General features: G+C 41.3%; 1 protein-coding gene across 2 annotated transcripts in view; it reads left to right on the top strand.

Moving 5' to 3' along the window:
• Positions 1-24,333, top strand: part of cicb (capicua transcriptional repressor b) — a 134,992-nt gene that overhangs the window by 17,703 nt on the left and 92,956 nt on the right. The window contains exon 2 of one of the 2 annotated variants that reach the window (XM_034174421.1): positions 2,760-6,715. In XM_034174421.1, coding sequence (XP_034030312.1) covers positions 2,890-6,715 — 3,826 coding nt within the window. In that variant the 5' untranslated portion in view covers positions 2,760-2,889. Of the gene's footprint in view, positions 1-2,759; positions 6,716-24,333 lie in introns of those variants that run through there. The other variant, XM_034174422.1, reaches the window with a different exon arrangement.

Raw genomic sequence — 24,333 nt, 5'->3', positions numbered from 1 at the left:
CGTGTCAAATTTTATTTTATTTTTTAAAGCAATCAATCAGATGCAGCAAAAGGAAAACTGTTTTTTCTGTTTCTCTCTACATTCAGCTGGCATGTCACAAAAACTCCTGCTGCTGTCAGCATCAGTTAACAGCTTTCCAAAGAAGGTGGCTGATGTCAGAATCTGAAATTTACTGCACAGATTTTGACTCCTTAGTCACTACGAATACCCTGTTTAAAGACATTCAGACATGATTGTAACTATTAAGACTGCAAATACCCGGAAGTTACCATGTACTATCAGTCATGAAATTCGGAGGAAATTTTACAACAGTTAAAAAATTGGATCCCAATTTCAAGTCTGGTACCAATGATGGCTGTAACTACTACATATACCAAGTTTGTTCAAGATTGACAAAGATGGATCAAGAAGTTACTATGATGCTTTAAAACATGCCCTGATTTGCTATTCGGAATTAAACTGGAAGAAACAGCGCTTTGTGGAATAGCCCCAGTAACAACAGGGCTTTTCTATCAAGTCCAGATATTTGTGACTTAAAGTGCCCAGTGAAAATGGAATGCTCTAGCAAGACAAAAAATTCAAGTTGCTGAATGGTGATCTGTTTTGGGAATGTACTCGCCAGCCTTCAAATGAAGGCGAAGTTGGTGACTCATTGGTCGTCTCATTGAGCGCTGGGACAGAATGACATTTTTAAACTGTTTTTAATGTCTCCCATTCATTTTCATGTTTTATAAACTTTGGAAAAACAACACCCCCACCTGCAATTCAACTCATTTATGGACAAATAAACTAAGGGCTGTTGGACATTGGTAGAGGTATGCACTCTGAGTGCCTTCTTGATTATGTGATCCTTCACAAGCAGCTTTTCAAACTTCAGAAATTTAGCAATAAGCAAATATAGCGAGAAGTGTGCAGAGTAAGTCTAAAGTGAAAATGTGTATTTCTCTTTCAGGTTCTTCTATAATCGTTGAGCTCATTTGCTTCAGTAACTGCAGCAACTTAGAAACAGTTTTGGAATTAGTAATTCTAGGCAAGAACAGATGTCAGTGTCTGCAGGATGTGCCACAGTTTCAATATAATAATAAATAAATTCTCTTTCTGAAAACTACAATTACAGTGCTGTCAAATGAAATCTTGTTTAGCTGAAATGGAAATTGTTATTGGTCTCTATTAGTAAAAACTGTTCATTGTTTATTGCTACTCAAAGAATGTATATGTATACACACACACACACACATATATATATATATATATATATATATATATATATATATATATATATATATATATATATATATATATATATATATATATATATAAGGATTAAAGAAATCCCTTGTTTATGAAGTGAATACTATTTGGGGCCAGTAGTCCAAATGGAATTATAACAATTTGAGGAACTGACTCCATTTGGCTGAAGACAAGAAAGAAAAGCAGGAAGTAGTAATGCTGTTTATTGTCCATGTTATAGTTTGTTTATTACAGCAATTCAATTAAATTTATTTCATTTATATAGTACCAAATCACAACAAAGTTGCCTCAAGGCACTTCACAGCAAAAAAAAAAAAAAGGTGGGCCATAAGGTTACTTTTATTTATGAAAGATAAACTTTTACAGTTGATGTACAGTAAACAGGGATTCCTCTTGATGAGCTGCTGTGCATTCAGTGAAGATGAGCACATTTATGTTTATATGCCGCTTGTAATCTTGCATAGTCAGTGAGTGCGTCTGACTTCTCTTTTTGGGATGTATTTTAGTACTCAAATTATTTTAAAAATATGTTTGTTTTTTTGTTTGTTTTTTGTTTTGTTTTTTTTGCTGAAATGCATATGTGTGTTAGTTTATGTGATTGTAGTGATACAATGACAAAAAGATGACCAAAGAATCCATAAAGTCGGAGAGAACGGGCCGACAAGCTCGAGAATGACTGGAAATTCCCAGTGACTGCATGAGGACGAACAAATAGTGACATACTCCTATCTCATCTCTCTCATGGTGTCTCTCTCTCTCTCTCTCTCTCTCTCTCTCTCTCTCTCACTGACTCACTCACACACACACTCTCACTCTCTCTCTCTCTCTCACTCTCACTCCTCATCCTGGTTCCTGCCAGGCTGTTCATCTGGATGCGCCTGTTGCCATCCCAAGTTGAAAGCACAGCATAGAGTCTATACTGAATAGCGTGGGAAAATGGTACCGTCACATGTCGAAGTAAAGTAGTTGAAAGGAGTGCAATAGGGGTTGGGTGACCTCACAATGTATTTGTGTGGGGGAAAAATGCTGAAAAATTAAGAAAATGCAAGTGCTTGAGAGGTAGCATTTTACACATTTCACCTTTGTTTTTAGATAAATATTAGGTAGATTATATATAGTTTTTGTTTTTTTTTATCTGTTATTTATTGCGCAGCGCCGCATGTGTGTATGTATTGTTACACGAGGATTCGAACACACAAAGCTCAGACAAGTAATCAAAATTTTTACAATACCTTTTGGAGGATAAAAATTTTACTTGAAGGTAACAGCTCACAAATGAGTTTGTGTATCGCGCACACATAGACATGCATTTGCGTGCTCACTCCTCGTGCATCAGGTGCACTTTGAACATAAGAAACAGCAACACCATGTGTCAGATACTGAGCCAGTGCAGTATCCATTGCAGTGTAGCACAGTACCGAATATGACATCATTTCTATTCTCAGCAATTTTTGATTATGAAGATAATAAATGACCGCCTGTCTTCTGTGTCTCCCGCTTCTTTCTAGCTTGTAATGCAAAAGGACAGACAAGACGAGAAGACAAAGCAAGGAAAGGGAGAATAAAAGGAGTGCCTCAGAAGTGGCATATAAAGGAGCACAACACAACCGACAGCACTTTGTGAAAAGAGAAGAAGAGATGAGGCCCGTAAAGAAACACAGAGGCCGTTCTCCCCTTTTAAGTAGAGGCCGAGGGGGAAGGAGGAGAGGGGGCTCTCAGGCCTCATCAGACAAAGACACCAAAAGAGTCAAGAGCGAAACCCATGTTCAAACTACACAGCAGTCTCCCTCTAACCCTAAAACTCCCTCGTCACGAAGACAGACCCTGCCCACAGCTGCCAACTCCCATGGAGAGCCATCCAGAAAGAGCAATGCAAGGACGGATGAATCCAATGAGCTGAGGAAGCCTGTAGCAACAGTTGAGAATTATGGAAAGAAAGGACAAGAAAGGGTTGAGGATGGGAAGACAGTGAGGACAAATGGAAATAGCATACCATCCAGCAATGTTGTAGAAACCCTCACCTCAGTCCTAGCGCCAGTCTCTGCCATCATGCCCCCTCTGGCCACCAATCACAGTCCCACCTTTGTCTCAGTCTCTAGCAGGAAAACAGCCACCTTCAAGGCTCGTGTACCCAAGAAGAAATACACATATGAGCACTTTGCCAACAATACATGTACCCTGACTACCATTACTACCTCCAACCCTGCACTCATTTGCAATAGTTACTGCAATATTAACAGCAGCATCAGTGACAGTGCAAATATTACAAATAACACTGTCAACACCAGTAACAACATTACTGTTAGTAGTAGGACTACCAATAATGCTACTAGTGATATCAACAACATGGTTAACAGTTGCAACAGTAATGTTAGGAATAACATTATTATCAATACCATTGTTAATAGACGTAATAATGTAACCTTAACCTCAGGTAATCAGCAATCAGCACCGACTGAAGAAAATATACCCACTGAAGCAGATCATTTTGTTTCTGTAGAGGGTCAGGCTCTCAGGACAGTGGATTCACAGCAAAGATGGTCCAGAGCTTCAGAAAATGAGTCAGAGAGGCCCTCTAACTCAGCACGTTCTTCATCTACAGATACAGCTAGTGAGCAGTCGGCTGATCTGGAGGTGATGGAAGCAACAGGACCAGGTCTTTATGAAAACACATCCCACATACTTGCTTCCCTACATAACTCAAACCCTAGAGAGACAAGCTTGTCAGAGGGGGTAAGTGAAGCTCTGGCTAAGGGTATGAAGAATCAAAGAGTCTTGGCTCGTCAGTTAAACAGTACCATGGAGAACGGTGTTGGGGTTGAGCACAGCAGGGTTAAGATAACAGAAGCACCTTCCCCAGTGTTTAAACCAGGGGTTGTGAGGAGTGTAAGTCAAGGTGCTGTTGAATTGCAGCTCCAAGGAGAAGAAAGACTTGTCTGCTACCCTTTCCATGGTGGAACCACAACACCATTTTCCACTGTGGCTGAAAGCACTATAGATTTGATTCTGGATGCCTCCCCACCTGGCACTGCACCTGTGGCTGTTGGGACAAGAGTGTGTGTGCCTTTTGGTGGAGAGGAGGGGGGTCCTCTGCTGTATAGAGAGGGGATTGTTTCTCAGGTGGACCCGCACCCCGGTGTCTCATTTCCTTATCGGGTATTTCTGAGTGAAGGCAGAGAGACTCTAGAGAATGGAGGGATGAAGGAAGAGGAGAGGAAGAAAGCTAGTTCTCAGGCTGTATGGGTATCCCGACAGAGCCTGAGACTGCTCACCCCTCCCTGGAACGTCCCACATTTGGATGGTGGGAGGACAATTGAGAGAGAGCGAGAGAGACAAAGGGAAGAAAGAGAGCGTAGAGAAGAGATGGAGGTGGAAAGAGAGGTGTGCCAGTTGAGTATTGGAATGGGAATGCTGGGAGGAGGTGCAGTGTTGCATCATGGCTTCTCACATCAAGGGGGGAATTCATATACTTCTGCACACTCTTCTACTGTGACTTCTAATGTAGTGGGCAATACAGTTCATGGCTGTGGGGATAAAAATCCCCACAAAGAGAAAGAAAAAGAGAGGCAAAAACAGCCTGACATGCCCGAGGAAGATGTGGAGGTGTCTCGTTTTAACATGGGCCTTTCTATGTCAAATTCTGGGACCTCACATCACAGGCACATGGTCTCCAAGTCCACTGACTATCCTCCCTCATCCCCCCACTTGTCTGTGATGCGGGGCCTGGGATCGTCAAACTTTTCTGTCCAAAAGAGTTGCCAGCCGCCTCATTCCCCTGCCTTATCGGGTTCAGAAATGAACAACACCCAACCAAACCTACCTCCATCCAAGATCACTCCTCCCCAGACCTCTACTCCCACTTCTGGTGGGGGATACTCCAATAACTCTTCTCGTTCCAGGACTCCCCTGTCCTTAGCTCAACAGAAATACAAAAAGGGAGATGTGGTGTGCACCCCTAATGGTATCCGTAAGAAGTTCAATGGAAAACAGTGGAGGAGGTTGTGCTCCAGGGAAGGCTGTATGAAGGAATCTCAGCGTCGAGGATACTGCTCAAGACACTTGTCCATGCGAACTAAAGAGATGGAGGATGCTGGTGGAGAGAGGGGAGGAAGAGGTAGCAGCTCAGGGACAGTTACTCCCTCTGACTTACGGGGGAGAGCGAGCAGTGAGTTTGAGTGGGACGACACATCAAGAGAGAGCAGCGAGGCCAGTAGCAGAGGAGATTCCAGACCCCGGCTGGTCCTCCCTTCCCTGCTTCCACATGAACTGTCTTCACGCTTTGACTTTGATGAATGTGAGGCTGCCACCATGTTGGTGTCATTAGGGAGTTCACGCTCTGGCACTCCCTGCTTTTCTCCCATCTCCAACCAGTCACCCTTCTCGCCTGCCCCTTCCCCTTCACCTTCTCCGCTGTTTCGACCAGCCAACTTTTCCCCAATTACTGCCTCTCCAGTTTTATCACACCGGAGACACAGACAACCTAGTGGGACAGGGGGTGGTGTGGGAGGAAGCACTAAGGCCACAACCTCAGGTGGAGGAGGAGAGAGGGAGAGACACATTCTAGGTATCCAGCCCTCCTTCCACAACAACTTGACATTCACAGTGCCCATGAGCCCAAATAAACGAAAGTCAGATACCCCTCATCCACCACCTCTACCCTCACACCACCATGACTACACACCCAAAACTGAGCAGGAGCAGGGGGACCTCAGCACTTCTTTCAGGGTGCTATTCCCCCAGACTCCAGGCTCACATTCTCGCACACACACTCCCAATATTTCCAGACACAGAGAAGTGTGTACTCCCTCCTCAAACACGCCCCCATCGTCCACTACTGTCTCACCTCCTCCTCTGCTGGTGTCTCCAACTCTCCCCTCTCCACTCACTCCAGATGGAGGACTGCGTCATGTGGTTCCTGTGTCCCAGCAGGCCTTGCGGGACTCCCCTGTCATTGTGAGGAATCCTGAAGTCCCACTAACAAAATTTACTGAATGTCCCTTGGGAGTAAGAGGAGGAAGAAATGAGGGAGGGAAAGATAATGCCTCACCTAAAGACATCAGTATAACACCTCTTAGTCCTCAACCAATTTCTGGCTTGCAAGTTCCTGTCCCCATCAATGCCGCTGCAGCCACAGTACCCAATGGTACTGTTTTCTTGCGGAGCCCATCCCAAACTCTAGTGTTTGTGTCTCCGACACCTCCCTCCCTTCCCACAGCTGACACCTCTGCCACCCCTCTGCAGGCTCTGTCAGTTATGGTCAGCCCAACAGTCACAGCTCCGCCTCCAACTAGCACAGAGCACCCTGCTGAAGGAGAGGAAAACAGGGGTACAGGTTTTGGGGGTGACGTCCAGCAGCCAGTTCCCTGTCATCCATCTCCAACTGCCCTGCTGCCCCTCATTTTACCAGCTGAAAGCTTACACCCTGCACCCCGTAAGGAGATCATCATGGGCCGTCCTGGCACAGGTGAGAATCACAGCATAGTGTGTGTGTGTGTGTGTGTGTGTGTGTGTGTGTGTGTGTGTGTGTGTGTGTGTGTGTGTGTGGGTGAGTGTGTTTGTGTCCCATACGATTTTGCAGCATATGGGATTTTTTTTTATGTAATATTATGTTTATATATAAGCACATTTGACTGTAAGGCCTGTAAAATGTCTGCTATGTTGGAATTAAAACAAAAAAGAAATGAAATTGATTAATTTTAACAGCTAATTATCCAAAATCCAGGCTGTCACTGCATTTAAAGGCGAGCAAAGTAAGTTTTTTGTTACCTTAATTTTACAGTTTGGGAATAATTGTACTGGTTAAATGGCTTGTTTGGTTGAGAATAGGGCCTCTTTGTACTCCACCAGGGGTCTCGTAGCAGAAAACAAGCCTTGCAACTTCAAATACACCGAGCCAGTGTTGTGTGAATGGGAATCTCGGGTCTCGCGAGAAACGCGATCTGCTTTATGGCATTACAACAACAACAACATACACACTCACCCTGTCGAGGCACTAGCGAGATAACGGCTATAAGAACATGACAGTTACTTTACATTGTTACATGTTTATAATCATTATAGAACCAGCTAAAAAGGTAAAAAAAAAAAAAAAAAAAAACTGCTGTCAGAGGAAGTGAGGGAGAGAAAAACGTGGCAGAGCGAGGGCTCTCACAGACAGGTCAACCTCGCTCTTTTTAATTAGACTGTTTTTTTTCTTCACATCAGGTTTTGCATCCTGAAATATTCTGTCAAAGGAAATTAATAGAATGGAAATGCTTTTTCTTTCAATTTGGTGGGTCACACAACAGTCGCTTTGACATTGTATATTTTACTAATATAAGAATATACACGAATGAGATTATTTTCTCTGTGATATTCTGAATATTCCAATGTAGTGTTTTCAGATTTCTTTCAACTTGGTCCAGAAATGATTGAATAATCTTACTTTCACCCTGGCTGGTGTGGCTGTTTCATTTTATTTATTTTATTTGAATTTTTCAGAGAAGCGCTCCGTAAAAGCGGCGCTGCAGGTGGGTTAAGAGCAGTCTTTAATATTATCTTTAATATGATGCGAGCGTGTGAAGCTCTTACTTTCACCTGTTATTATTTCCCATTGTTAACTTCATAATGAAATTAATTAAGGATCAGACTAGTGTCTGGTGTCGTGGCAGACATAGTGTGTTTGACATGGTGTTATTTTCTGTCTGGACTGGGACTAACAAATTCATTTATGTCTATTATATAAATAGTCTGATCCTCTTCTGTATTTGTTTTGACAAGTAGTGGCTATACAAATGAGGGCCTGAGTTTGAATAAATATAACAGCACGGAAAATGCAGATTTATCCTGAAACTCTCTTAAAAACATTGATCATGCTCACAGCGATTCTATTTATGTCTGGTTGTTAGACACTAACCAAGATGGTGGCGCTGTGGCAACAGCCAGTGAATGAGTGGATCAGCCCAGTCCTCTGTCTAGTGAGTAAATAGAAATCGATGGATCCACCTGAGCTAAATTCTGATTTCTGTGTATTTCTGTGGATTGTTGCTTTCTTAACACGGTTCCACAGATAGTATAAAAATAAATGCACATGCCCGGCAGTGTGGGGTAGGTGGTAGTGAGGTTGGGCCAGGATTGTTCTGATGACAGTTTTGTGACATATGTACTCCTGAACTGTAGGGGGAGCTCCATAAAGAAGAATGCAACCAAAAAAAAAAAACAAAACAAAACATGAAACGGCAAAAAACTGACCTAACTTACATATCATACTCTCACGCATGCCACTAGCTTATGACAAGCCAACAGTGGATGCTCTCGTTTTGGCCGAACAACGATATACAGTTTCTGTTTATTCTGTGTTAGTACACACCCGCGGCCGACGTGCTTGATGAATTCCTGTGCTAAATGTAGTTCCGAGACCTGCGATGACAGTGCGTTTTCATGGGTAACAAAAACATCAGGAGTATATACTCACACTCATCCAGCAGCATCTTCTCATGTCGGAAAATTCAGCACTGGGTCAGGCGAAAGTAGTCCGGCGAGCTATCCCACAATGCCAAAATAGCAGAGATGTCGCTCCAACGACAGCGCCACGCTGAGCAGTGTGCTTACATAAAATTAGTAGTAAATAATAAAACTCAATCGTAGTAGTGGTAGTAAGAATGATGTTGGCACTACAGTATATAGATAAGACACAGAAACAAGACAAAGAAATAAAAATGTAAAAAAACAGAAAAGGCTGGCTTTTTCCTCCTTAGCACATCATCTATCTATAAAGCAAGATGCGTTTGTGTGTGCGTGTGCGTGTGGCTCACATATCTCTCTGACTGTTTGTCAGATCTATGATGATGTGCATCCTTTATTCTGAAAATTTTGGGGATTAATTTTCAAAACCTTTCTTTAAACCATTATTTTGACATTGTGACATTAGTACTTCCAAGATGGCGCCCTCCGTGGTGTCTCACAACTGTAAACTAACTCTGACCAAGAGCTGTAACTTTAGTGTCAGGGTAAAGAGAAAACAGACTGCAGGAGAGTGACTTTTGAGAACAGCAGTCAGTTAAACGTGTTCTTTTCACATTTGTTTGTAAATAATGTCAAGTATGACTCGCTGATGTTACTGGTAGCAAAGCTAAACAACAGATAGCTCATGTTGCTCACACCATTTCACAATAAAACATTTAATGCCAGCGTCCCTCAAATACTTTTACTGTGAAAGGCATGCTGTCAGTGTTCCTTGCGATTGAGTTCAACTTGACAACACTGAGTAGACGTTAGCTAAAATCCATTTTTTGCTAAAAACGACGAATTTCTCACAATTTCTACAAAGTTTCAGTAAGTACATAAGCTGAATAAAATCATATATTTGCTGTGAGTTCAAGTTTAAATAAACTGTGTTTAGGAGGTTGGGTATTGAGGATTTGCTGTTTTAAATGTTCTAAATGTTCTGTTTAATTTTGTCTGAGTTTCTTCCAATAACCTGTTTAATATGAATCCTTTTATTTTCATATAATTGACAATAAAACTGATTTTTTAAAACAATATGAAATACTATATTCAAATAATAATATAATGTAACATGTCAATTAAAACATAGACCCAAATGACACAAAAAGTGCTTATTATCAACTCCACATGTTCACAACAAACCTAAATGTCCCTGACTCACATTATCAATGACTACTTTTTTCACATCCATAAGTTAGTGCTTCATATACACTAGCTGTGTTTATTCCTTCCTGTATCTCTATGTGTGTATATATGTGTGACCATGCTTGACAAATGTCAATTCTTATCTTAATGTCAACCACGTATCTTTGTACCTCAGTATCAACCATGTCTTAACAAACATACACTTTGTGTGTTAAAAAATATGTAAGAGTAAGTACACCTCTTTGTACATCTCACCTTCAAACACAGCTTCATACGACCGTCCACGAACAGTCTACTTAACCTCCAAATCTTCTATTGGAATACAAACTTCCTACGGGCAATGCACTAGTAATAAATTAATGTTTTAACATGCTATCGAAAGTAAATTTGCAATGTGGACTTGATATATACACTCAACAAAAATATAAACGCAACACTTTTGGTTTTGCTCCCATTTTGTATGAGATGAACTCAAAGATCTAAAACTTTTCCACATACACAATATCACCATTTCCCTCAAATATTGTTCACAAACCAGTCTAAATCTGTGATAGTGAGCACTTCTTTGCTGAGATAATCCATCCCACCTCACAGGTGTGCCATACCAAGATGCTGATTAGACACCATGATTAGTGCACAGGTGTGCCTTAGACTGCCCACAATAAAAGGCCACTCTGAAAGGTGCAGTTTTGTTTTATTGGGGGGGATACCAGTCAGTATCTGGTGTGACCACCATTTGCCTCATGCAGTGCAACACATCTCCTTCGCATAGAGTTGATCAGGTTGTCAATTGTGGCCTGTGGAATGTTGGTCCACTCCTCTTCAATGGCTGTGCGAAGTTGCTGGATATTGGCAGGAACTGGTACACGCTGTCGTATACGCTGGTCCAGAGCATCCCAAACATGCTCAATGGGTGACATGTCCGGTGAGTATGCCGGCCATGCAAGAACTGGGACATTTTTAGCTTCCAAGAATTGTGTACAGATCCTTGCAACATGGGGCCGTGCATTATCCTGCTGCAACATGAGGTGATGTTCTTGGATGTGTATGGCACAACAGTGGGCCTCAGGATCTCGTCACGGTATCTCTGTGCATTCAAAATGCCATCAATAAAATGCACCTGTGTTCTTCGTCCATAACAGACGCCTGCCCATACCATAACCCCACCGCCACCATGGGCCACTCGATCCACAACATTGACATCAGAAAACCGCTCACCCACACGACGCCACACACGCTGTCTGCCATCTGCCCTGGACAGTGTGAACCGGGATTCATCCGTGAAGAGAAGACCTCTCCAACGTGCCAAACGCCAGCGAATGTGAGCATTTGCCCACTCAAGTCGGTTACAACGACGAACTGGAGTCAGGTCGAGACCCCGATGATGACGACGAGCATGCAGATGAGCTTCCCTGAGACGGTTTCTGACAGTTTGTGCAGAAATTCTTTGGTTATGCAAACCGATTGTTTCAGCAGCTGTCCGAGTGGCTGGTCTCAGACAATCTTGGAGGTGAACATGCTGCATGTGGAGGTCCTGGGCTGGTGTGGTTACACATGGTCTGCGGTTGTGAGGCTGGTTGGATGTACTGCCAAATTCTCTGAAACGCCTTTGGAGACGCCTTATGGTAGAGAAATGAACATTCAATACACGAGTAACAGCTCTGGTTGACATTCCTGCTGTCAGCATGCCAATTGCACGCTCCCTCAAATCTTGTGACATCTGTGGCATTGTGCTGTGTGATAAAACTGCACCTTTCAGAGTGGCCTTTTATTGTGGGCAGTCTAAGGCACACCTGTGCACTAATCATGGTGTCTAATCAGCATCTTGATATGGCACACCTGTGAGGTGGGATGGATTTTCTCAGCAAAGGAGAAGTGCTCACTTTCACAGATTTAGACTGGTTTGTGAACAATATTTGAGGGAAATGGTGATATTGTGTATGTGGAAAAAGTTTTAGATCTTTGAGTTCATCTCATACAAAATGGGAGCAAAACCAAAAGTGTTGCGTTTATATTTTTGTTGAGTGTACATAAAAGCATTTATGGACCAGATTAGCTACTTCTACTGTGTTTGGGTAGGATGCATGTTTACACTGAAAAACAATGTGTTAAAGAGGTGCAAAGAGCCATTAAGAAATAAAGGAAAGAAATCAATAGTAAATATGCTTATTGTTCGGGTCATACCAGTTTGTATTTTGAATCAGGCATCATCAGCCTAAATGTTAAAATTTCAGCATATTATGTGGGTGTGAGAAGAATTTGTTTCCTAAACTCTTGTGTGGGGATATGTTGTCGTGTGTGTGTATATATATGTGTGTGTGTGTGTGTAAGACCCAGAGCATTAATCATCACAGCTGAAAATAGAAGTCCACTCCTCACTCCTGTTATATATGGTGTAATTCTCTTTAGCATGGCCTTTTGCCCTCCGTGTGTATGTGCTTAACCCTGTGCAGACATTTACGAGTGTGACAGAGAAATGGACAGAGAAGGGAGCACTGTCAGTTTGAGTGTACGGTCTCTTCTCAGATCCCTTTTTGCAGCTGAAAGGAGTCTGAATGAATGAACAGCATCTCTTTGTAAAAGTGCACGCAGGCGCTTGTGCGTGTGTGTGTGTGTGCATTTATTTGGGTGATCTTTCAGCGAGGAGCACATGGGCCTTTTTCTACAGAGTTAGAAATGCTGTGTGAGCTTGACTAGACAAGGTGCAACACTCATGGCAAAATGTTCCTAATATCTGAAAAGTTCATTAAGTTGATAGTTGATTGTCTGGAGTCTTGAGAATATCAAAATGTTATTCTAAATCCTTAGTAGAAATAAAGTTGAAATGTCTTGATTTTGACAGATGCTTCCACTTTAAAAATGTGCTGACTATACATCAAGTATGATTTTCTTTAAATTTGATGTTATTTATGCAAGTATGCACTTGCTTGGTTGACAAAGTAAATCAAAAGTGAAACTAATTCCAAAAAATTCTATAGCTGAAAAAAGTAAAAATTAGACATACAAAATATACTCAACAAACATATAAACGCAACACTTTTGGTTTTGCTCCCATTTTGTATGAGATGAACTCAAAGATCTAAAACTTTTTCCACATACACAATATCACCATTTCCCTCAAATATTGTTCACAAACCAGTCTAAATCTGTGATAGTGAGCACTTCTCCTTTGCTGAGATAATCCATCCCACCTCAAAGGTGTGCCATATCAAGATGCTGATTAGACACCATGATTAGTGCACAGGTGTGCCTTAGACTGCCCACAATAAAAGGCCACTCTGAAAGGTGCAGTTTTGTTTTATTGGGGGGGGGATACCAGTCAGTATCTGGTGTGACCACCATTTGCCTCATGCAGTGCAACACATCTCCTTCGCATCATCCATGAAGAGAACACCTCTCCAACGTGCTAAACGCCAGCGAATGTGAGCATTTGCCCACTAAAGTCGGTTACGACGACGAACTGGAGAAATTGTGCAGAAATTCTTTGGTTATGCAAACCGATTGTTTCAGCAGCTGTCCGAGTGGCTGGACTCAGACGATCTTGGAGGTGAACATGCTGGATGTGGAGGTCCTGGGCTGGTGTGGTTACATGTGGTCTGCGGTTGTGAGGCTGGTTGGATGTACTGCCAAATTCTCTGAAACGCCTTTGGAGACGGCTTATGGTAGAGAAATGAACATTCAATACACGAGCAACAGCTCTGGTTGACATTCCTGCTGTCAGCATGCCAATTGCACACTCCCTCAAATCTTGCGACATCTGTGGCATTGTGCTGTGTGATAAAACTGCACCTTTCAGAGTGGCCTTTTATTGTGGACAGTCTAAGGCACACCTGTGCACTAATCATGGTGTCTAATCAGCATCTTGATATGGCACACCTGTGAGGTGGGATGGATTATCTCAGCAAAGGAGAAGTGCTCACTATCACAGATTTAGACTGGTTTGTGAACAATATTTGAGGGAAATGGTGATATTGTGTATGTGGAAAAAGTTTTAGATCTTTGAGTTCATCTCATACAAAATGGGAGCAAAACCAAAAGTGTTGCGTTTATATGTTTGTTGAGTGTAAATGAATAAACTAAAAATAGAAATAAAAGAATTCTCTGCCAAGGTGTGAGCTTAACCATTAGACCTGAAGCACACAGTTTCAAAACAGCCATTTAATAAGGTACAGTGCCTAATGTTTCAGTATACTGAAATTATTTCTTCTGACTTCAAAAATAACTCAAACAATATTTTAAAAAATATTTTAAAAAATTTAATTTTGCTCATTTCCCAAAAAAGTTTGCATATCTTGTAAAAAGCTTTCGGCTTATTCAAAGATAAGGTGACCTTTTTGCAACTTTGTCATCTTAAAATATTGTTTGAGCTTTACTCACCTTTGATTGCTTTGTTTGTGAGAAATCCTTTTTTGAAAAATTACTTTAGGAACTAATCCATAACAGTCAGTGGGGCAGCCTAAAAATGCTCAAAGCACCAATAAAATTACACCAGTGACTTTTTTTTTTTTTTTTTTTTTTTTTTTTTGGTGGGATGTTTTTTTTCCCGGAAATTTTTTTCTCGGTCTTGCTGCGATGAAGCAGCTTTGCTGTGGTTTGGTGCTATATAAATTAAATAAATTGAATTGAAGTTTGCCTCGTAGGTCTTGAAATGCTGTCTTGAAATGCCGTTCCAAATTCCCTTTCTTTGGTAAAGCCACATTTGCATTTCTAATAAGAGACATAGATTTGCCATTCGAATAAACGAAAAAAAATAATCCTCCTCCCACTCTGAATGAAAATTATGTTTTTGATTTTTTCTTAGCTTCCTTTCAACCCTGCACATGAAAGTACCGTGTGAGATTTTTCTTTTTTTTTTTTTCATGTGATTGACTAGATCTCACAATTGACTGGCTGACTATGATTGACTGATTGACTATGATTGACTGGTTGAGCACGCTGGCCCTACTTTTTCTGGATTAGGCTCAAAACATCTCAGTTGGCCCTTGTAAGTGCAGGTGCTATGTTATACATTAAATGTTATACGTTATACATGCAAATAAAATAAAAAAACAAACTTGCAGTGATTCTTACATTTACTTTGAGTTCTGTTTCATTGCAGACAGCATGAACCGAAGATATTTAATGTTTTGTGTGGTCGACTTTAGTTAATATATATACATACTAACTATGTACATATGTACATAGTTAGTATATATATTTGTTAGTATATATCCAGTACCCGCATTTCAAACCTGCAACACACAAAACAAATTGTAACAGTGGCAATTTAGGACTAGTAAAGAAGTTCCTTCATCGTACACCTTTTTTTCTTAATTCAGGTTCACCATAATAGATCAGAGATGGAGCTGCACATTGATTTGGCACAAGTTTTATGCCACAACCCATTTAACCTTCGCTCAGCTTCGTTCCTGCAGCTGGCACTTTGTCAGGATTTTTAAAGTGTTGAAAAATTTGAACGAATGCCGCCGAAAACCTCAATCCATCCATATTTCGTTTTGCTGTCGTTGTTGACGGTTTCTTATCGTTTGCTTTGTTTTTGTAACGTTAGCATTTCATTAGTGTTTCCTGTGTGTTTATGTAACACACGCAGCAAAAAGGATCATTTCTTTCTCTGCTGCAGCAGTGACAGTGGTGGGATTAAACATGGCTCCTTCTTTTTTATTGGTGGAAAACGCACAAGCTAACCAATCACAAGTCACTAACTCCATGTGTGTTTGATCACAGCCCACCCACTCAGTGGTGGTTCTACACTGAATTACTCCCTGGGAACCCCCCCCCCCCCCCCCCCCCCAGCTCCCCCCCAAAAAAAACCTGACAAAATTTTGCACAAACAGCCATTTTTTCTTATTTAATTATTATTTTAATATTTTAGAAGTGCCCCTGAAATTGTAATTGAAATTGACATCAAAAGACTGCAGGCTCCAATATAACTCTTAAAACATCCATGAATTGCAAATTTGAATAAATATGCCCTCACATTCTAAATGTCTGTCATTAGACATTATATTAATCTGTCTTTTAGGAAGAAATGATTAGTGCTTTTATTAAGGTGCATATTTGTCTCAACATTTAGCTAAATATTTAGCTTGATGTTTGTAAAACCACCTAAAACAGTTATGTATTTTTAAAGGTTCAAAGTGGTCTCATCATTTTCTTATGTCTATCTGTTGTCAACCATCAGTCATACCGACTGTGGTGTAGCACCAGAAGAATCATCTTATTTGACTGTGTGGATCAGTCTTAGATTTTTGTCATCTGTGACATTTCTGACATACGAAGGCAGATGTCTGTTGTAGATGCCAGTGATTCTGCAGTGCTTCTGCAGTGCTGACTTTCCTTCTGGCCCTGGTTTCATCATTACAGTTTCTGATGACAGTCCGTCCATTTCTGAGTCCATGTGATATTTGTTCCTGAATCTTTTTTTTTCCTGTTTGTAAGTGACCGTTATCTGATCTCACATCAGTCATATCACCAGTGATGAAACAGAAAGTAGAATGAAATCAGAACTGAATCTAATCTCTGAGCACATACACAAAGGAAGGTAACAGGAAAAACACATAAATTGAACTTGACATGTTCAGACAGCTCATGAAACAGTAAGGAGTCTAAATCTCACATCAAATAATTTTATTTGGCACATTCACACTGCTATATTCACTTAATCTAGTTCCGTAAACCGGTCCAACATACTTCAGTTGTTTAAATATTAAACAGAATATACTGTGAAATACAATACAATTAATTGTATATTTTGTTAAATTAGCTATATATTTTGTTAAACAACCAGGTTATTTGGTGAGAGTTAACAACAAATTTGATTAAATACATATATGTTGTAATTTGTTAAACTGTACACTGCATCACGCAGGGACACACACACACACACACACACACAAACAAGGTCAGATTCAAGTCACTTCAGCTTGTAATGTGAACGCAGCTCAATTTCTAAACCCTCAATAAGCAGGCTCTCCTTCAGCAAACTTTTATTTTCCACGAGTGGGCAGTTTGTCCTCTCTGGTGAAATTCGAACCTGTTCTTACACCCTATCTGTCCGCTTTCAAACGCCTGTTCTGAGCGCAGAGTTCTGGTTCTGTGCTGCGTCCTAAGTGGACTTTGCCATCGAACAGCAGGATCCTGCTGAGTGGAACAGCAGAGAAACGGGAGCACTGCAGGCTGCTCCGTCCAGAGTCAAAGCGGAGCAGAACGCAGGGGAGGAGAGCGCCTGTCCCAGGGGACAACGCGGGAGACAACTGCCGAACCTTTCACACTGGTTCTGTTCTGTGCAGCTCAGCAAGCAGGGGCGCCTACAGCTGCACGGAGGGAGCAACAATTTGCTAATTCCCATCCCCACACAGTGATATGATAACCGCTTTGCGGCGCAGGTGATGACTATTTATTTTTTATTAAGTGTTTGTGCCGCCCCCTGTGTTTCATGAAAAAAATGCGCCCCGGGCCGCTGCCCGCTTCGCCCACATCAAAAACTGCGTCTGCACCCACCCCATGTGGTTTTGTTTGTGGGTGCTCACTTCGCACATGACACACGTGAACGGAGTTTCTTTCCTTCCTTCTTCCCTCTCTGCTCGAAGCAACACAAGTAAAAAACAAAACATGAATTTGTCTTCATCACTGGTGAAAAATAAAGTACATAAGCCATCAGGTAATTTGGTAGCTGAGTGAAGGGATATTTTGGGTGATTCGTCGAGGAGAGACAAAAGCAGACAGAGATTACAGTTTTGGTATTTGAGAGATTTTTGAAATATTTGGCATGTTTGAACTGTGTATTATTTTGGTGGAGTATTTAGCATGTGTGGTTAGTGTGGTGGTGTTTTTTTTTTTTTGTAAAAAATGAGGTGTCATGAATGTTGAGCAAGTGCTTGAGTTTTTTTTTAATTGGAGCAAGACGGAGTGCACAGCACGTCATCATATTCTGAACCAGACAGTGAGGATTCTTATGATGAAGGAGATGATCCCTCTTTTGTTCTGGACGAGCAACCAGAGCGGGTGGAGCCACCGATGTGCACACAGATCTCCACAGTGGATTGGATTGTGTGCTTCTCTTTGCAGCTTCTCCATGACTCACGCGCTACAGAGTTCGCCCCAGCGCTGAGTCCTGGAATGCAGAGCAGAACACAGGATGCAGCAGGCTGTGTGCGGCTTTTATAGCTGCTGTCGGTCACGTGATTGTGAACGTTTTGTTTAAAGCCTCGAGGTCAACGTTAGCTTCAGTTTTGTTTCTTTCTTCTTTTGTTCCTTTTGCACTCTTGATTTGCAGGCTATTCGTTGATGGGAAAGCTGAAAGCTCATTCGTTCACCTTTCCTCAACAATTTGTGACTTTGTGGCTTTTTTTCCTTCGTTCAGGAAATGTCGTATGCCATGTTGACCGTGCCATAAAACGAATTGTAAATGAAAACTAAATTCAAAACTCCAACCTTGTAATTTGGTTTGATTTCATTCAGAGATTTATTCATGTTACTTTGACAGTACTAAAAACTCTTCAATTAAATGGGTAAATAAAAAGAAAATAGCAGTAGGTATTACTGATATATTGTTGTTGTCAGCAAGATAGTTTCATTCTGTTCAGACTGAATGACATTAATGTATTATCATTATATATTAATTGTTCAAATGTTGTTGGGTTTTCTTTGTCAGATTTCTTCTTTTTTTTCTTCCTCATTGTTTCAGCTGTTTTGGTTCTCCACAGAGGATCCGGTGTCGCCGACCGAACAGTCCTCCCTAAAAATTTGCCTGCCCTGCCTTCACTGCGCATGCATCATTAGCCGCGGTTCTTGGATTATCACCTCATTTCTGCTTAAAACTGCACTCCAGTCATCATCTATCTCAGCATCAGATATCTGAAGCTTTTGTACAACAATCATTTCAACATAAATTCAGCATTATTTCATCATAAAAGATGGAGGAAGGCATCAGAGCGCCACAGCTACCTGAGCTGCTAGCTGATGCGTTCACCGCGCATCGGTCATTTCAAAGCTCTCCAGATTATCGCCTCGTTTCTGCTTAAAACTGACTTTAGAATGATTTAAGAGGTTCTAACTTGTCATGATGATGGATCTGATGGTTAATAATTCCATTAATCCATTTGATCGCTTTGGGTGAAGAGACTCCGTCTCAGACGAGCAGCTGAGCTCCGAAATGACGCATGCGCAGTGGAGGCAGGGCAGACCAATTTTTAGGGGCGGACCGTTCGGTCTGCGACACCAGTATGGAGCCATATATTGATTTGGCACAAATTTTGCTGAATACCCTTCCTGGTGGACCTCCAGATCTACAAGGAGAATGAACCTAATTTACATGTTTTTTAAAATGATGCCTTGAACAGGAGTACCGACCGGAAGCCCCCACAGCCATGGGGAGAATGTCCTTGCAGAAAGTAACTGTACATTGGTGGACTTGAACCCATGACTTTCTTGCTGTGAGGCTACAATGCTCTCTGCTGTGCTGTCATCTTTGATCTACCTAATTCTGTTAATTGACATACTGTAGTTTAACTCCCCATTAGATTATATAGAATGTAAGATGACAAAGAGGTGTGGAGGTAGGAATAATTTTAAAAGTGGGGAGGTGATGGTCTAGTGGTTAAAGCGTTGAAATTCAGACCAGAGGATCCTCGGATCAAACCCCAGCCTGACAGGAAAATCACTAAGGGCCCTTGGGCAAGGTCCTTAATCCCCCCTAGTTGCTCCCGGTGTGTAGTGAGCACCTTGCATGGCAGCACCCTGACATCGATGTGTGAGTGTGTATGTGTGAATGGGTGAATGTGAAGCATAAAGCGCTTTGAGCATCTGATGCAGATGGAAAAGCACTATATAAAATAATATACGAAATGCAGTCCATTTAAAAGTGGCGGGGGTCAGCGTTTGGCTGTGTCATGCTTGTGTACTTCACTTGCTGGCACCGTCATCCTCCTTTGCTGCTGCTGCTGAGAAAAACACCAAAGCTGCTCTCGTTGCCACGAATCAGAGCAGCAAGCAGCACCTTCCTGATGAAGACCTTTAGGCTCACATTAATGTAATGTATAATTAATTGTGCCACTTTAGTTAAATAACTGTCAAACTGAACATAATTAAATATTTTAGAGATGACACAAAATGCTATCTGGTAACAGTGAAAGGCATTAACTTCACTTTTTCTGTCTGTTTCTACATTTTTCTAATATTTTAGATAAAAGAACAAAAGATAAACAGAAGCATTTACCTTATTTTTCCTGAAGGCATAAGTTTAGTATTTTTGTAATAATTCATTAATTTCTAACACTTGATTTCAAATTTGTTGTTATTAAAAATTTAAACAAAATATTAATATTGTAAAAAAAATAAATAAACAAGATCCCAAGACTTGATCTCCTTTTTCTTCATCTTCATCACAGGTGTGTATTTTCTTTCCGCTCAGCCTTTTTTTCACCCAACTTTTCCTTCACTCTAGCCATCCATTTCCACTAGGGCCTTGCAATATCTTATCTTCCAGTTATAATCTCATCACTCTTTCATTGGCATAATTGGTCATGGGTCTCTTACCTTTTGTCATTTGGGACCTACCCTGAAAAAAATCAAAATAATTGAGAACTACTCAATTAATTACTGTATTTACACATTTTTCTGAAAAAAGTGTGATTAATTACATCTTAAAAGATGTATCCTCAATATTATTCAGTTAATTATATGACATGGGTCTAGTTTTTTATTTGTTAACATTGTAACGCAAAGTGATGGAAAGATTATGATGAAATTTTGTGAAGAGGCAGAATGGTTATACCCTGGCAGAAGTATGCACTCAAAAACAGAACAAAACAGGATGGAACAAATATTATCATCTTATAGGAGACAAGGGAGGAAGACAGCAGAGAATAATTTATCATCACACCTTGAACTAGTGATTTCTCTTTATGGTTAACTGTAACCATAAAGTTGGTGACAGTTGGAGCATCGTCTATGCCAGTGTATTTAATGTTCCATCAGTTGTCCATTCAGCTGTGACGCAATGTTACAAGCCACTGTTTGGCACTCGTTACTCTCATACAAATGATCATAGTTTCCACTGTTCATTAATGAAGTACTGTAACAGAACTCTATCGGGAATCTTATATGGAGAAGTCTGCTTGATAACCCTAATTTCCAGACTCTGCAGCTGTCCTAACAACTGTTAGCTGATATTGTGGCGACTATGTTAATGGCATATGTTTGGGGTCATATGTTTGTGGACATGAGTGTCTTGGCAGTATTGGGCTTTCGGTGATTCCTTTGACTTCCCCTTTGTCTGAGGTAGGATGATTGTACAGTACACCATAATTTCCAGACTATAAGCCGCTACTTTTTTCGCACGCTTTGAACACTGTGGCTTAAACAATTATGCGGCTATTTTATGGATTTTTACAGACTTTCTCATAAGTCAAAATACGTCAATTGATGCTGCCCATTAATTGGCTGAAAGCTGCGGTCCTCATGCGGCATAAATTCACACACACAATAAATTTAAAATCTTACCTGTTAGTTTTTTGTGGATTCATCAACGTGTCCTGAAGAAAACGACATCTGAAAATACTTTAATTCCTTGTCGTGACTGAAGAAATGTCCCTGTGGCACTTTGTGCAACAGTTGCACCTCTGTCAGATCAGTCAGTGGAGCTTCTGCCCCCCCAGGGTCTCATCTTTGCACCACAAGTTAGAAAAGTCACAGCGCCTCATAAATGACTCATTTGCCACAGACACCAGGCAATCGTGGCTGCAAGCATTGACATTATCTCATGACTCACAAAGGAAAAAAAAAGTTAAAATTACTCAGTTCTCCGTGTGGAGCGGAGACACCGTGCAACACCGTGTGCACCCTGGATGATGTGCTCATCAGAAAAAAAGCATTTACGGTATGTATGAGGTCTGTCCATAAAGTATAGGTCCTTTTTATTTTTTCAAAAACTATATGGATTTCATTCATGTGTTTTTACGTCAGACATGCTTGAACCCTCGTGCGCATGCGTGAGTTTTTCCATGCCTGTCGGTGACGTCATTCGCCTGTGAGCACTCCTTGTGGGAGGAGTCATCCAGCCCCTCCTCGGAATTCCTTTGTCTGAGAAGTTGCTGAGAGACTGGCGCTTTGTTTGATCAAAATTTTTTCTAAACCTGTGAGACACATCGAAGTGGACACGGTTCGAAAAATTAAGCTGGTTTTCAGTGGAAATTTTAACGGCTGATGAGAGATTTTGAGGTGATACTGTTGCTTTAAGGACTTCCCACGGAGCGAGACGTCGTGCAGCACTCCCAGGCGCCGTCGTCAGCCTGTTTCAAGCTGAAAACCTCCACATTTCAGGCTCTATTGATCCAAGACGTCGTGAGAGAACAGAGAAGTTTCAGAAGAAGTCGGTTTCAGCATTCTATCCGGATATTCCACTGTTAAATGAGATTTTTTTAATGAAAGACGTGCGGACGGGTCCGCGCGTCGGGACGCAGCCGGCGCGGTGCGGTGGCACAGGAAAAACACCTCCGTGTTGATAACCATTTGTAAAATCCAGGCGGCTTTTGATGGCTTTCAGTGGAGTGAGTATATGAGAAATTGTTTAACAGCTGGACATGTTCCAGCTTGTCCTTAAGGCTTCCAACGGAGGTGTTTTTCCTGTGGCGGAGCGTGGCGGCGGCTGCGAGCCGACGCTGCAATCCGCCCGCACGTCTTTCATTAAAAAAATCTCCTTTAACAGTGGAATATCCGGATAAAATGCTGAAACCGACTTCTGAAACTTCTCTGTTCTCTCACGACGTCCTGGATCAATAGAGCCTGAAATGTGGAGGTTTTCAGCTTGAAACAGGCTGACGACGGCGCCTGGGACCGCTGCACGACGTCCCGCTGCATGGGAAGTCCTTAAAGCGACAGTATCACCTCAAAATCTCTCATCAGCCGTTAAAATTTTCACCGAAAACCAGCTTAATTTTTCGAACCGTGTCCACTTTGATGTGTCTCACAGGTTTAGAAAAAATTTTGATCAAACAAAGCGCCAGTCTCTCAGCAACTTCTCAGACAAAGGAATTCCGACGAGGGGCTGGATGACTCCTCCCACAAGGAGTGCTCACAGGCGAATGACGTCACCGACAGGCATGGAAGAACTCACGCATGCGCACGAGGGTTCAAGCATGTCTGACGTAAAAACATATGAATGAAATCCATATAGTTTTTGAAAAAAATAAAAAGGACCTATACTTTATGGACAGCCCTCGTATTTAATTAAAAGTTAAAAAATCTTTCTAACATCTTTCTGTGCGGCCTATCTGTGTACAATTTCTATTTAAAATTGGTGGGTGTGGCTTATATTCAGGTGCACTATATAGTCTGGAAATTACGGTACATATTCACTTTTTAAAAATGGCGCATAAGTATGAATTTATTTTGAGTTTTCTCAAATTGGCACAGAGTTATTCGTAAGCAACGTAGGTGCTAGTGCATGCATATGCTGTGTGTTTGATGTCACCTTGAACATTTTTAAACTTTTGAAACTGTTGTTTTAATATAGCACTATTTAGCATGAGTCTATTAGCTCATTTAGCCTTACTTTTGATATGGATTCCAGAGCAATGTTCCAAAACCTGTGTGCTACAGTGGTTTCCAAACATTCCAGAACAGTGATTTAAGTTTGCCATCACTAATTTGCAATACTAACAAAAGATTTTGGTGTCACCCCCAGTCATACATTCTATCCATTATTTATTTCTGGTTTTACCTTCCCAGTCTTTTGTGTATTTCATCTTTTACTTGGCCATATAGTCAGCATTTTGTTTCTCCCCATGTTCTTATCTTCTCCTCTTTGTTGCTAGCACAAGCACACGGTGTGCCCAGTGTTCAGCAGCTGGCAGCCAAAATACACCTAAATTTAGCCATAGCTGTTCTTAATTTACCATATTACATCAAGTGTCCTCCAGCCATCCAGCAGGTGGCAGCCACATCTATGGGATATAACATAAACAAAACAAAGTTGTTTTTTCAATAGATCTGGTGCAACCAAGCAGCAACCTCTCACCATGTGAAATAAAGCCTATGCAGAAGTGCAGTTCCTTGAGCGGCCACTTATAGCTAGCTCCAAAACAGGGCACTTTCCTATAGGACTTTGTGGTGAAATGTCCAGCGTTAGAGCAGAATGAACACGTTTACAGCCTGTTACAAAAACGGTTTTGGTCTGTATGGATAGTTTCCTCCTCTGTGACAACTGTATGTATGATAGCTGCTGATTGAAGCGACTCCGTGTTTTGTCTTTAGCTCAGACTGTGTTTGCTACGGCTGGTAGTGGAGACTGTGTCTGCTTGTTTGGGGTATTTTATTGCAAACACCGGCTTGCTGTGTGGTGAAACGTCCTAACAGAGCATCTTCGACCTTTCTATTCCAGTGTTCACGCTGAGTAAAACTTGTCGGGTTTAATGTTGTATGCTAATGGTTTATCACTTTTAGCAGCTGTCG

This window comes from Thalassophryne amazonica, chromosome 7 (genome assembly GCF_902500255.1).
Source record: "Thalassophryne amazonica chromosome 7, fThaAma1.1, whole genome shotgun sequence".
Classification (NCBI taxonomy): Eukaryota; Metazoa; Chordata; class Actinopteri; order Batrachoidiformes; family Batrachoididae; genus Thalassophryne; species Thalassophryne amazonica.
The sequence above is the reverse complement of the archived record's forward strand: the minus strand, read 5'-3'. Positions and strand labels throughout refer to the sequence as shown.